Source organism: Schistocerca cancellata, chromosome 2, assembly GCF_023864275.1.
Source record: "Schistocerca cancellata isolate TAMUIC-IGC-003103 chromosome 2, iqSchCanc2.1, whole genome shotgun sequence".
NCBI lineage: Eukaryota > Metazoa > Arthropoda > Insecta > Orthoptera > Acrididae > Schistocerca > Schistocerca cancellata.
Genome location: NC_064627.1, coordinates 700,523,316 through 700,538,851, shown reverse-complemented (window position 1 = coordinate 700,538,851; position 15,536 = coordinate 700,523,316). Strand labels below are relative to the sequence as shown.

The 15,536-nt window shown below is 42.3% G+C and overlaps 1 protein-coding gene across 1 annotated transcript in view; it reads left to right on the top strand.

The window, feature by feature from the left end:
- LOC126157769 (ATP-binding cassette sub-family C member 4-like) overlaps window positions 1-15,536 on the top strand; it is a 275,373-nt gene that overhangs the window by 113,692 nt on the left and 146,145 nt on the right. Inside the window, exon 9 of the mRNA XM_049916397.1 lies at window positions 11,386-11,568. Within this exon, the coding sequence (XP_049772354.1) occupies window positions 11,386-11,568 (183 nt within the window). The remainder of the gene's footprint in view (window positions 1-11,385; window positions 11,569-15,536) is intronic.

Sequence of the window (15,536 nt, the reverse complement as noted above, 5' to 3'; positions counted from 1 at the left end):
TACGACCGAGGCACACAGGGCCAACACCCGGCATCATGGTGTGGGGAGCGATCTCCTACACTGGCCGTACACCACTGGTGATCGTCGAGGGGACACTGAATAGTGCACGGTACATCCAAACCGTCATCGAACCCATCGTTCTACCATTCCTAGACCGGCAAGGAAACTTGCTGTTCCAACAGGACAATGCACGTCCGCATGTATCCCGTGCCACCCAACGTGCTCTAGAAGGTGTAAGTCAACTACCCTGGCCAGCAAGATCTCCGGATCTCTCCCCCATTGAGCATGTTTGGGACTGGATGAAGCGTCGTCTCACGCGGTCTGCACGTCCAGCACGAACGCTGGTCCAACTGAGGCGCCAGGTGGAAATGGCATGGCAAGCCGTTCCACAGGACTACATCCAGCATCTCTACGATCGTCTCCATGGGAGAATAGCAGCCTGCATTGCTGCGAAAGGTGGATATACACTGTACTAGTGCCGACATTGTGCATGCTCTGTTGCCTGTGTCTATGTGCCTGTGGTTCTGTCAGTGTGATCATGTGATGTATTTGACCCCAGGAATGTGTCAATAAAGTTTCCCCTTCCTGGGACAATGAATTCACGGTGTTCTTATTTCAATTTCCAGGAGTGTATAACCTATATGTGAAACCGTAACCTACGTGTAAAAATGGACAAATCATGTAATATTTCAGGACAACCACTGAAGATGCCTTGTAAAAAAGGCTAAATGCATCTGGGTGTATAAATAAAAATATAAATTTTGATGTGCAGCATGCAAAAATGGCATTTTCTTTAAAACTACTACAATTTAATAAAACGATCTAACTAATTCCTTTACAAAAAGGAAATCGAAAAAGCTTTCACAGATTATTTATCAAATATTGTATATGTAATCCTCAAATTATTTTTATATGATGCCATACCCAAATCAGTTAAGTATTCTTCAAAAAAGAATGTGTGACTAGCAAAAAAACTGAAATGTAATTAGTGAGAGGTGATGAAATATTGCATATACATATCAATACAATGTAAAAATCAACAGAATTACTTTATTTGGGGCCAATGCAAATGGTGATTTGTCAACTACCTGATTTTAAAATAGAGGTAAAGTACGTAATATCAATGAATTACACATTTTATATCGTACTCAGTTCAAAAATCCATTACTTGCAATGAAAATGGAAGATAAGATATTTATAACTCTGCATCAAATTTTGATATTAACTGGAACAATAATTTAAATCTTGATAAAATTTTCATCTATAGAAATACAGAATCACATTTACTGTTTAAAGTCAAGTAACTTACTGAAACACCTCTCAGCGTAAGAACTAAAAATGGAAGACAAGAATTGAAGGTCTTTATACAGCATGTAAAAGTGAGTTGTGTAAATTTGTTGAAATATTTTTGTAAATGTACATGATGAAACTCTAAATAGGATCCCCAAGAGCCCTTAAAAAAACACTGTAGCAGCTACTAAGGTGAACAAATCGTTCTCCCACTAAGAAATAATTAATCAATTACAAGATTGCAACGAGAAAAAATTTTAACAGAAGGAATGTAATTTCTCTTGGTATTGATGATTTATGGCAAGCAGATCTAGTACAAATAGATTTATGTAATTTGAAAGGAATTTCAAGATTAAATATATATAAATATATATTAACTGTTACAAATGGTTTTTCAAAATTTGAGTGGGCTATTCCTGTTAAATCTAAATCAAGTGAGAATTTAGTTAATGTCTTTGAAAAAATAGTTAGACACAGAAATGGTGAAGAATTTTATAATAAAGATTTTCAATAATTGATGAAAAAATATATTATTTATCATTATTCAGCTTTTACAGAATTGAAAGAACCTGTTGAAAATGTTACAGAACACTTAAAAGAAAAGATGTGGAAAAATTCTGACTTACAGCAGTAGAAGAATTTTGTAATAAACTGACTCACTGTGGAAGTATGTGATGAAAATTATAAATATGCAAAATTAGTTGAGGAAAAATTTGATATGTGTCAATAAAGTTTCCCCTTCCTGGGACAATGAATTCACGGTGTTCTTATTTTAATTTCCAGGAGTGTAGTTCATTATAGAAATCTGTCTCTTGAAATGCAAATAACAAAAACACACAGAATTTTAAAATTTAAACAAATGCATTGCTAGAAAAGCATATACATTTAATTATATCAATGAGAACTAAAGCCAAAAATTATTTTGAAAAGTGATTTTATAAAGTGATGAATAATTCAGTGTTTGAAAAAACGATAGAAGACATAAGAAACAGAGTGGGTATAAAATTTGTGTGAGATGTTATAAATGTGATAAATCTATGGGTAAAACCAACTTTAAGGGGAGAACTATATTTAATAAAAATCTTGTAGCTACTTATATGAATCAAACAAAAATTCCGTTTAATAAATTCATCAATGTTGTTAGGAGTACACCTAATTTATCTAAAAACTGATATTTAATTGTCACTAGTAACAATGAAACTGAAATATGGAAAAAAATACTAAACTGTGTTGTCAAGCTATGGACATTACATTACATTATTAAAACTGACAATTTTTATAAAGATATGAAATCAGACATAGGCTAGTTTGATACACATGATTATCCTGAAAATAATATTTATGGAATTCCAGAAGTAAACAGATCTTTTATGAAAAATTAAAAGTGAGTGCAATGGAAAAATAGTGCAAGAATTTTGTGGTTTAAGAGCAGAAATGTATGCTTATAAATTGGATGATAAAGTAGAGGAAAAGTCTAAATGAATTAAGAAAGTATTATTAAAAATTGAATAACAGTAGAAGATCATAAAAGTTGTTTGTTTAACAATAGGAACCAATCCAGAAAATTTTATATGATTTGAAATGAAAAACATGATGTTTATACAGTTGAAATAAACAAAAAAGTGTTGAGTCCTCATGATGACAAAAGATGTTTTGGAAAATAAATTAGATATATTACCAAATAGGCATCACAAATTATTAAAAAATCTAATAAAAATTTTTCTATAGAAATGGAGAATTTAATCAAGAAACTCAACAATGCAAGTGTCTTGAAAGAGATTAAAATATTAAGTAAATGAGAAGTAAATGTTTTATTCCATATTACTATACGTGAATATTTAAATAGTAGATATGGAGAAGAAATTTGTAAGGCTCTTCATAATGAGTTTAAGATTTTTTTAGTAGATAGATATTTTAAATTAATTACTGATTGGCATTTTCAGTAGTTGAAAAAGAGCAGCTGAAACTGAAATACAAAGGAATGACGAAACTCAAAAATAGAAATAATGAATTTCTTGATATGGAATGCACTCTCTGAAACTTTCTAAAATTTTATTTTTCCTATTAAATTTTATAATCTTTAAATTTACAATACCAAACAGCAAAAGCAGTGTGGTGACTGCCTAGAAAAAAAGATTATTAATGAACTTTATACAGCTAAATAATGAAAATATGGATATAGCTGGACTTGTACAGAGTGTAAAACTAAATACATGAAAACAAAAGTTATTTGTGAATGTGGTAAAACTGTAAATTAGCCTCCTCTCAAAAACTGTTTACAGTTGGCAGTTCATTAAAATCTTATGGGTGCTCAAGAAGATAGAGTTAGAAAAATTAAGGGTAAAAAATTGAACAGCGTTTATTTATTTACTTACATTCACCTTCTATAATTAAATACACTGAACTGGAGAGCCAGTAAATTTTTAATATGAATTATTGTTTGTGAGAATGGATTAAATTTTTTTCCTATTTGCGCTACAGTCTGGAACCGCGCGGCCGCTACGGTCGCAGGTTCGAATCCTGCCTCGGGCATGGATGTGTGTGATGTCCTTAGGTTAGGTAGGTTTAATTAGTTCTAAGTTATAGGGGACTGATGACCTCAGCAGTTAAGTCCCATAGTGCTCAGAGCCATTTAAACAATTTTTTGAGTTTCACGAGCATTATCCTCTTAGAACAATACCTCACCTTTCTATTGCAAGAACGGCGAAAATACAGGTCGAACAACATTTTTCACGTACCGAGCGCTGGTTAGCATCTCATGCAGAAACACACGAGGAAGGTCAAAGAGAGTTGTAGGTTATTGCACCTTAGACATAAAGCCTGAGGTGTGGCCAGTGCGTCTTGGACGAATGCACTCCACGAGACAGCACTCACCAGGTGTTTGTAGTATACGCAAACGACCATCACTTGCATACAGGCAGAATCTACTTTCATCACTGAAGACCACGGACCACCATTCAGTGTTCCAAGCAATCCTCTGACGGCTTCAGTAGAGCCTTGCACGTCGATGCTGTGGCGTGAGTGGAAGACGGGCTGGTGGTGTCCGTATCCGTAGTCCAACAGCTAGTAACCGGTTCGCAACAGTTCGTGCTGACACGGCAGTGCCGGCCGCGGTGGCCGAGCGGTTCTAGTCGCTTCAGTCCGGAACAGCGCGACTGTTACGGTCGCAGGTTCGAATCCTGCCTCGGGCATGGATGTGTGTGATGTCCTTAGGTTAGTTAGGTTTAAGTAGTTCTAAGTTCTAGGCGACTGATGACCTCAGATGTTAAGTCCCATAGTGCTCAGAGCCACTTGAACCATTTTTTGACACGGCTGAGCTCACAAGCGATTTTATCTATGCTGTGGTACCTGTACTATCTGCCGCTGGTGCCCTGACGGGCATCTGTGCTGCGTGGGCGTCCAGAACCACGTCACTGTGTGTGAGAACGTTCACGTGACCACAGACAGAAACATCGTTTCACAAGTGATGTAGCACGTCAACTTGTGTGGCATTTCTCCGAAAGTACATCCTGCCATTCGGAAGCCACAATATGACCTCTTTCAGACTTGCTAAGTTGGCTGTAGGGAGCAAGTGCGTCTAGGTGGAATAGCTGCCTGCTTGCTTCAGACGTTTCCACAGAGCCATCTGGCAGTGAGCATTCCCTATTAAATGGTAGACATAGATGGCGCTCTGGTAGCTATGCCACTACGCTATCTGTTGGCGGACGACGATGATACCTATCAAAACATTTATTAACCATTTCGCATGTGCTGTCATCGGATCAAAAAATGGTTCAAATGGCTCTGAGCACTATGGGACATAACTTCTGAGGTCATCAGTCCCCTAGAACTTAGAACTACTTAAACCTAACTAACCTAAGGACATCACACACATCCATGCCCGAGGCAGGATTCGAACCTGCGACTGTAGCGGTCACGCGGTTCCAGACTGTAGCGCCTAGAACCGATCGGCCACCCTGGCCGGCCATCGGATCAAAATCGACGTCATATTTCCAGGTGTACTATTTTTTTCGGCTGCGTATCAATATAACATCACCATATTTATTTACAGTATGTGCAAAATGATGAATTTAAAGTAAATTTTGAACCAATGTAGCTGTAATATTCGTCGGTGTATAGATTTGGAAATGTAAGTAATGTCGTGCACTGTTCGTAGTAATCTCACTGCGAGTCTTCCTTGATCTCGAGGCGGCACTCCGTGTGCGCTGTCTTGAAAAGTCGCGCGGAAGGATACATTTGCATGCGGCATGTAAGTGCGGAGACGGCATCCTCTTGTGGCATCCATAGCGCCTCCCATCGGAATACGGCGAGCACTATCAAAAGCGTGGTTCGTGGTGGCTCTGCTGAATGCCCATTTCAATGATTCGTCTCTTGCAGAGATGTTGTTGTGGCGCTGTGTGGGTCGACATAGATACCATCAATACCGCAGTTCACGTATCGATAGAGAATCAACAAAGTTAACCTTACAAAGTGCTCATCATCATCATCATCATCATCATCATCATTTAAGACTGATTATGCCTTTCAGCGTTCAGTCTGGAGCATAGCCCCCCTTATACAGTTCCTCCATGATCCCCTATTCAGTGCTAACATTGGTGCCTCTTCTGATGTTAAACCTATTACTTCAAAATCATTCTTAACCGAATCCAGGTACCTTCTCCTCGGTCTGCCCCGACTCCTCCTACCCTCTACTGCTGAATCCACGAGTCTCTTGGGTAACCTTGCTTCTCCCATGCGTGTAACATGACCCCACCATCTAAGCCTGTTCGCCCTGACTGCTACATCTATAGAGTTCATTCCCAGTTTTTCTTTGATTTCCTCATTGTGGACACCCTCCTGCCATTGTTCCCATCTACTAGTACCTGCAATCATCCTAGCTACTTTCATATCCGTAACCTCAACCTTGTTGATAAGGTAACCTGAATCCACCCAGCTTTCGCTCCCATACAACAAAGTTGGTCGAAAGATTGAACGGTGCACAGATAACTTAGTCTTGGTACTGACTTCCTTCTTGCAGAAGAGAGTAGATCGTAGCTGAGCGCTCACTGCATTAGCTTTGCTACACCTCGCTTCCAGTTCTATCACTATGTTGCCATCCTGTGAGAATATGCATCCTAAGTACTTGAAACCGTCCACCCGTTCTAACTTTGTTCCTCCTATTTGGCACTCAATCCGTTTATATTTCTTTCCGACTGACATTACTTTCGTTTTGGAGATGCTAATCTTCATACCATAGTCCTTACATTTCTGATCTAGCTCTGAAATATTACTTTGCAAACTTTCAATCGAATCTACCATCACAACTAAGTCATCCGCATATGCAAGACTGCTTATTTTGTGTTCACATATCTTAATCTCACCCAGCCAGTCTATTGTTTCCAACATATGATCCATAAATAATATGAACAACAGTGGAGACAGGTTACAGCCTTGTCTTACCCCTGAAACTACTCTGAACCATGAACTCAATTTACCATCAACTCTAACTGCTGCCTGACTATCCATGTAAAGACCTTTAATTGCTTGCAAAAGTTTGCCTCCTATTCCATAATCTTGTAGAACAGACAATAACTTCCTCCTAGGAACCCAGTCGTATGCCTTTTCTAGATCTATAAAGCATAGATACAATTCCCTGTTCCACTCATAACACTTCTCCATTATTTGCCGTAAGCTAAAGATCTGGCCCTGACAACCTCTAAGAGGCCTGAACCCACACTGATTTTCATACAATTCAACTAATACTCGCACTTTCCTTTCAACAATACCTGAGAAGATTTTACCCACAACGCTGATTAAAGAGATACCTCTGTAGTTGTTACAATCTTTTCTGTTTCCATGTTTAAAGATTGGTGTGATTACTGCTTTTGTCCAGTCTGATGGAACCTGTCCCGACTCCCAGGCCATTTCAATTATCCTGTGTAGCCATTTAAGACCTGGCATTCCACTGTATTTGATGAGTTCCGACTTAATTTCATCCACCCCAGCCGCTTTATTGCACTGCAATCTATTGACCATTTTTTCCACTTCCTCAAATGTGATCCTATTTCCATCATCATTCCTATCCCATTCTACCTCGAAATCTGAAACATTACTGATCGCATTTTCACCTACATTGAGCAACTCTTCAAAATATTCCCTTCATCTGCCCAAGGCATCCACAGGATTCACCAGCAGTTTTCCTGACCTGTCCAAAATACTTGACATTTCCTGCTTACCTCCCTTTCGAAGACTGCTAATTACACTCCAGAATGGTTTTCCAGCAGCTTGACCCATAGTCTCCAACCTGTTTCCAAAGTCTTCCCACGATTTCTTCTTGGATGCTGCAATTATCTGTTTGGCTTTGTTTCTTTCTTCAACATAACTTCCTCTGTCTACCTGGGTTCTGGTATGTAGCCATTTTTGATACGCCTTCTTTTTCCTTTTACAGGCTGCCTTGACTGTATCATTCCACCAAGCTGTTTGCTTCATCCTACTTTTACACACTACTGTTCCAAGACATTCTTTAGCCACTTCTAGTACTGTGTCCATGTACCTTGTCCATTCCTTTTGCAATGACTGTAATTGACTGCATTCAACTAACTGGTACCTTTCTGAGATCGCTGTTATGTACTTGTGCCTGATTTCCTTATCCTGAAGTTTCTCCACTCTTATCCTCCTACATATGGACCTGATCTCCTGCACTTTCGGCCTCACAATCCCAATTTCACTGCATATTAAATAATGATCAGTGTCATCAAAGAATCCCCTGAATACACGTGTGTCCCTCACAGCTTCCTGAATTCCTGATCTGTTATTATATAGTCAATGACATATCTGGTTCCCCTGCCTTCCCAAGTATACCGGTGAATGTTCTTATGTTTAAAAAAGGAGTTTGTGATTACTAAGCCCATACTGGCACAGAAATGCAAGAGTTGTTTCCCGTTCCTGTTGGCCTCCATATCCTCTCCAAATTTACCCATAATCTTTTCATACCCTTCTGTTCGATTTCCAATCCTGGCGTTAAAATCACCCGTGAGCAGAACACTGTCCTTGTCCTTTACTCTAACAACTACATCACTGAGTGCCTCATAAAAACTATCCATCTTATCTTGATCTGTCCCTTCACAATGCGAATATACTGACACAATCCTAATTTTCTTGCTAGACACTGTCAAATCTATCCACATCAGTCGCTCGTTTACATACCTTATTGCAACTACGCTGGGTTCCATTTCTTTCCTGATGTAAAGCCCTACACCCCATTGTGCTATTCCTGCTTTGACTCCTGACAGGTAGACCTAGTATTCTCCCACTTCCTCTTCTTTCTCACCCCTTACCCGAATGTCACTAACAGCTAAAAGGTCCAGCCCCATCTTACTTGCAGCCTCTGCCAGCTCTACCTTCTTCCCAGAGTAGCCCCCATTGATGTTAATAGCTCCCCATTTCATTACCATTTGTTTGCTAAGTCGTATCTTAGGAGTCCCTGGTTTGTCAGTTAGAAGTGGGATTCCGTCACCTCCAAAGGTCCGAGGCATTTTGCTCTGATTGTTGCCAGCATCATATTTAAAGTACCAGGGAAGCAGGTTGCTAGCCTTACTTGCCCCGAGTCCCATTGGGTTTTACCCCTAACGGCTGAGGGACTAACCGGTGGATTTAGTAGTCTTTGCCCTAGGAGCACAAAGGTGACCACGACTCAGAATATGTCCGAGATGCCCAGCCTTATTCCAAAGTAACTGGTATCCCGACTGTCGGGACCACTTACTTGGCCACTCATACGTTGCCCGTGGTTCATGAACTAGGACATGACTACAGGAACCCACACCACAAAGTGCTACCAGAGTCAAACTCAATGAGTCGCGAAACTTTAAATAGACACACTTTAAGACATAGACTGTGCATCTTCACATATGTAATGCGAATTTTGATATACACGACTACATTAAAGGAAAAAAATGTCAATCAAGTCTCTAAGTTCCCTTTTACAAAAACGTGAACAACTTGCTAGTTATATAAAATGAGCTAAACCCTTTCATACCTTGTGTAGGAAATACAAACAAGTCAAACAAAGAAAAAAAAAACTGTTGAAGAAAGCTTAATAATATTCATCAAATATGGAACACTTATGCATTTCTGTTCAATAGTGTGAAGTAAATATTGTAGAAGCATTTGACGAGAAGGTGTCTCTTTTGTCACGGCTGTCTTTTGGTTTGAAATCTCGCGTTCTCCAGCTCAATTACGTGAAGAGTTACAAATCCCTCCATCTGTTATTTAAGCCAAAAATTAGGCTGATTTAACCTGGAGCTTGTAGTTGAAAGTACTATTTCCTTTTGTCGTGCCATAGCATTTACTAAAATCATGACACTAGAAAATAACAATTTCATCACCAATATTCCTATCAGTTACAAAAGGCCTGAGAGCTAGGGGGGGGGGTGGGCGTCGAGGGGGGGGGGGAAGGAATGTCGCGACACCATCTTGCTCCCGTGTATGGGAGATCTTGTAATGGTCGATTTCGTATCTAGACATTTCACTGCTAGAAGAGATGGACTCGAAATGAGTATGTTACGTCAGGTATAGGAATGCTGAATGGCCAACTGCAGCTTATGGGGAGCACTGGGAAAGTATGACGGACCTGTAAAGGAGAATGCATGCAGCAGGATTGTCCGATCCATTCTTGAGCACTACTGGAATGTTTGAGATCTCCACCAGTCAGACTAAACAAAGACATTGTAGCATTTCGGAGGCGTGCTGCTAAATTTGTTACCGGTTTTTCGTTCAGTATGAGAATTTTACAAAAATGATCCATGTGCTTAGATAGGAATCTTGAAGGAAAGAAGACTATATTTTCACGAAAAGCTATGGAGGAAATTTAGAGGTTCAATATTCGCGACGCACTGCAGATCGGTTCTCCTACTTCTTACCCACGTCTCCTGTAAGGATCCTAAGAATAAAACAGGGAGAGTGGGGCTCTTATAGCAACATAAAGGGAATCTTTTTTCATCTCGCTCCTTTTGCGAGTGGAACAGGAAATGGAATATCTAGCAAAGTACCCTCCTCTAGGCTTCGTGCAGTGACATGCAAAGCAGACGAGGTTGCAGATTAGTAAATATACGAGTATATGTATGTGCATTTACATCTTCCATAAGAAACATGAACTAAAAAAAAAATATTTCCCTGCTCTATGTTTTTCCCCATCTGCGGTTCCTTTCAGTAACTGGTACACCATCCCATATTGTAGTTTCAAGGAGGTGCCGAAAACATTACAATCTTGTAGCTTCGCACCATGATATTACATTACAAGTACCGCAGTCCAATAACTTTTCTTGAGTGAAATTAATTTTCCATCAGCTATTCAGGTGTTATAAACAATAACTAGACTCGTTGAAAGTTGAAGTAAATTGCACTACTCTGACTCTACGTTTGCCGATCATGCAGCGGATGTGTGCGACTGTTGCCCAACACAATTCCATGTTCTCCACCTGGCAAACTGAGGACGAAAACTAACGCTGTTGTAAACTTATGAGATAAACAATCAGTTGGCACAGTGGTCACACTTACTTTTAAACGATTAAATTTCGCTCAGCAGTTCCCATCACTGGTACTTTACATATTATTTTAATTTCTCTAGTCTTCTCACAATGCGGGCCGCATGTGAATCATCGATTTGATTTTGTATTTATTTTCTGTTTTATTTTATTTCGTTTTTATCTTCAGTAGATTCTAATTATCTTATAACTCTGTTATTCTATCGTATCCATAGCTTCTCTATAATTGTGTGTAATTCGTTATATCTGTGTACACTTACAAAATGTATATATTTGTAACTTGGGGATAAATGCAACGTTATCAACAACATTAGTCAGCTCTGTGTAATGATAACTTTTTAAGATGCAACCAGGTGTAATGATGTTTGTGGTTTGATTGTTTCCTTTAATGTAACTAGAGATCTGAGAGCCTGGAGTCCTATTTGGGAGGTATTAGCGTGGCACTTCCTTCATTAAACAACAACAAAAAAAGAAATGAGAAATAATTCATGGAATATTTTATAATCCTACTTCACCGAACAATGCCGATATTCTGGCAGCTAAGCTTTGTGGTAATCACCATCGTGTGTCCCAGGAGTTCCTGTTGAAGCCCGAGTCCACAACAGAGGCCAGCAGCGTAGGAGCAGCACGTGGGGACGTCTCCTTGCAGCACGTGACCGCCACGTGGGATGCCGCGAGTCCTGCTCTGGCCGCCATAAACCTCAACGTCCCCACCGGCAAGCTGTGTGCGATTGTGGGCCCCGTTGGTTGTGGAAAGGTAGTAGAAACTATTTTAGCTCTCATGCAAAACATTTGCAGTATTTGAAAGATACTGAAGAATTCTGAATCAGTGACCTTATGCTTAGGCGAGGTATCGAACAGTCTGGTAATGATGAAGAGGAAAATCATGAATTAAATGAATTTAAATCTATCTGAGCATTAGTGTGTCGAGTTCGGAGAACTGCCTTCTAAATCGGAGAGATCAGATGCAGGAATTATCTGTTCCTGCCAGCATGTGTGCCTGGTACAGGCACAAATTTTTGAAGAAAGGGTAAGTTTTTAGAGTGCCACTCTTTACCCATTTGTGTTTGTGTGTGTTATTGGAAGTCGGTTTGAGGCCAATAAGATGGGAGGTGGGTCTTGGCGAAACGCAGTTGATGATTTAGGACCAGTCCTCCCTCAGTTCTTCTTTTCATATAATTTCGAGTTGAATGACAGTAGTTACGTTAGCACTTATTCCAATCTTCAGTCTACAATGCAAATTTATTTAAGTACCTTCTACAATTTTAAAAAAAAGCGTGGTCTAGAAACAACTAAAACGAAAGGCACAACAGGGTATTTCAGTGCTACCAGTGGCATCCATACTAGTAGGCATTTATAATAACGGTTTATGGTTTAATCTAGGTTATTCAAGATGGTACATACACAACAGTTGCAGAAAGTAGCGTCCTCTAACTTCCGTGCAGTCACGGCATCGTGGCATGCGATTCTGTGGTATCGGTTGTGTAAGGAATCATTTACCTGCCGCGACAATCGCCGAGTGCTGACCGTTACTGTGAGTGACAACGCCGGTTTTCCAGTATCCGTTTCTCCAGCCTGAAGGTGATGGGTTGTGTCCCACTAATCCGACTGTAGGGCGCTGTCCTGACCCGACTGGGTGGTCCTCAAAGGCGAGTGTTTTCCGACAGAATAGCTAGCGTTTCGTGGTAGTCTTTGATGAACAAACTTCTGAAAGTGGCGGCAGGCAGCAGCACTTTACAGAAGAACTCCGAGTGTTAGGAAGGAATAGCCAACCGCAGTGACTATTTTCTTCTATGGAGGCTGATTATCCAAAGTGTCGTCCGCCCCAGTAGCTGAGTCGTCAGCGTGACGGATTGCCGTCCTCCGGGCCCGGGTTCGATTCCCGGCTGGGTCGGAGATTTTCTCCGCTCAGGGACTGGGTGTTGTGTTGTGTTCATTATCATTTCATCCCCATCCGGCGTGCAGGTCGCCCAATGTGGCGCCGAATGTAATAAGACCTGCGCCAAGGCGGCCGGACCTGCCCCGCGAGGGGCCTCCCGGCCAATGACGCCAAACGCTCATTTCCATTTCCATCCAAAGTGTCGGCAGGTGAAACTATAGTCGTGGACCTGTGGACAGCTCGCAAGATCGAGGAATCGGTCAGTGGCAGTGGGAGGGTGCAGGAGGCGACTTGAAGCCTATAGGGCAGAAGTTATGTGGAAGTGCATTTCGGAAGTTTAGTAGTTTTAGAACCGTCAGGTTGTTTTCTAGCTGTGGAAAGTTCAGAAGTGCTCGGAAGTGCGTTCGCTTTCGTGCGCATAGCTTATCGAGGTGGGTCTTGATATTAGCGAACATACACGGGCTGTTAAGTAAGAGGTTGCCTAGCAGAATGTGGAACAACTACAGTAACTAGCTGGAGGCGGTGTGTAGCGGACGAATGGACCTCCCGACGGTTTTTAGAAGACGAATAAATTCAGTTGTACTCCAACAGAAATTTAAAGTGTCGAGTTCTCGTGTATGTCCGTACCGTCATTGACTTTTACTATGCTTTTGTTTACATAATAGATGGAAGACACCGGTTGGTGACGATGTGGTAACAGTTTTAACTCTCACTCGCCTGTCTAAACGATGCTGTCGACACTTATTTTGCTAGTTATCACATGTATATCAGGACACAGAAATTACTTAGGTCAGACAGAAAACGGCTGGGAGGAAGTCTATGGAACAGTAACGTCGCTTGATTGGTCTCGCGCACCGCACGGCACTAAGAGTTCGTGGACTTTGGCAGCGGGCGCAAGGCGACTTCACCAGACTCTGCATAAGCTCCGAGGAGACAGACGAGGAGAATCGTTTCAAATCGAAGAACACCAGTGACAGTGTAACCAAAAACTGCAAATTAGTCTTATACGTTGCCGCAGTATTAAGATCGTTACATAAAAATGAACGATGGACCATGCCGAGCGGAGCTGGTTCACTTTTCTAAACGATACAGATAGCCGTACCGGAGGTACAACCACAACGGAAGCGTATCTTTGGAGAGGCCAGACTCGCTCGTGGATCCTGAAGAGGGGCATCAGCTGTTTCAGTCGTTACAGAGGCATGTCGTTTGTATGTGCCTTGCTTATCTGGTACTGCGAACAGCTGTAAGCAATTGTAAGTTACAACCGTTATGTTTTCGCCAGAAAAATGGCTTAATGATGATGGCATCGTCTTGGGTAGAATATTCTGGAAGTAAATAAGCCTCCTATTTGGACCTTCCAGCGGTAAGTAATCAGAAGGATGTCGTTAATAGGGAAAACAAGACCGGTATATGTGATCGGAGGCTTTCCCGGCGTATGTGTTGTTTCCAGGGTTCTCGGGTGTCCAGTTGGATGCGATCGTTGAAGTCCTACGATACACTCCTGGAAATGGAAAAAAGAACACATTGACACCGGTGTGTCAGACCCACCATACTTGCTCCGGACACTGCGAGAGGGCTGTACAAGCAATGATCACACGCACGGCACAGCGGACACACCAGGAACCGCGGTGTTGGCCGTCGAATGGCGCTAGCTGTGCAGCATTTGTGCACGCCGCCGTCAGTGTCAGCCAGTTTGCCGTGGCATACGGAGCTCCATCGCAGTCTTTAACACTGGTAGCATGCCGCGACAGCGTGGACGTGAACCGTATGTGCAGTTGACGGACTTTGAGCGAGGGCGTATAGTGGGCATGCGGGAGGCCGGGTGGACGAACCGCTCAACACGTGGGGCGTGAGGTCTCCACAGTACATCGATGTTGTCGCCAGTGGTCGGCGGAAGGTGCACGTGCCCGTCGACCTGGGACCGGACCGCAGCGACGCACGGATGCACGCCAAGACCGTAGGATCCTACGCAGTGCCGTAGGGGACCGCACCGCCACTTCCCAGCAAATTAGGGACACTGTTGCTCCTGGGGTATCGGCGAGGACCATTCGCAACCGTCTCCATGAAGCTGGGCTACGGTCCCGCACACCTTTAGGCCGTCTTCCGCTCACGCCCCGACATCGTGCAGCCCGCCTCCAGTGGTGTCGCGACAGGCGTGAATGGAGGGACGAATGGAGACGTGTCGTCTTCAGCGATGAGAGTCGCTTCTGCCTTGGTGCCAATGATGGTCGTATGCGTGTTTGGCGCCGTGCAGGTGAGCGCCACAATCAGGACTGCATACGACCGAGGCACACAGGGCCGATACCCGGCATCATGGTGTGGGGAGCGATCTCCTACACTGGCCGTACACCACTGGTGATCGTCGAGGGGACACTGAATAGTGCACGGTACATCCAAACCGTCATCGAACCCATCGTTCTACCATTCCAAGACCGGCAAGGGAACTTGGTGTTCCAACAGGACAATGCACGTCCGCATGTATTCCGTGCCACCCAACGTGCTCTAGAAGGTGTAAGTCAACTACCCTGGCCAGCAAGATCTCCGGATCTGTCCCCCATTGAGCATGTTTGGGACTGGATGAAGCGTCGTCTCACGCGGTCTGTACGTCCAGCACAAACGCTGGTCCAACTGAGGCGCCAGGTGGAAATGGCATGGCAAGCCGTTCCACAGGACTACATCCAGCATCTCTACGATCGTCTCCATGGGAGAATAGCAGCCTGCATTGCTGCGAAAGGTGGATATACACTGTACTAGTGCCGACATTGTGCATGCTCTGTTGCCTGTGTCTATGTGCCTGTGGTTCTGTCAGTGTGATCATGTGATGTATCTGACCCCAGGAATGTGTC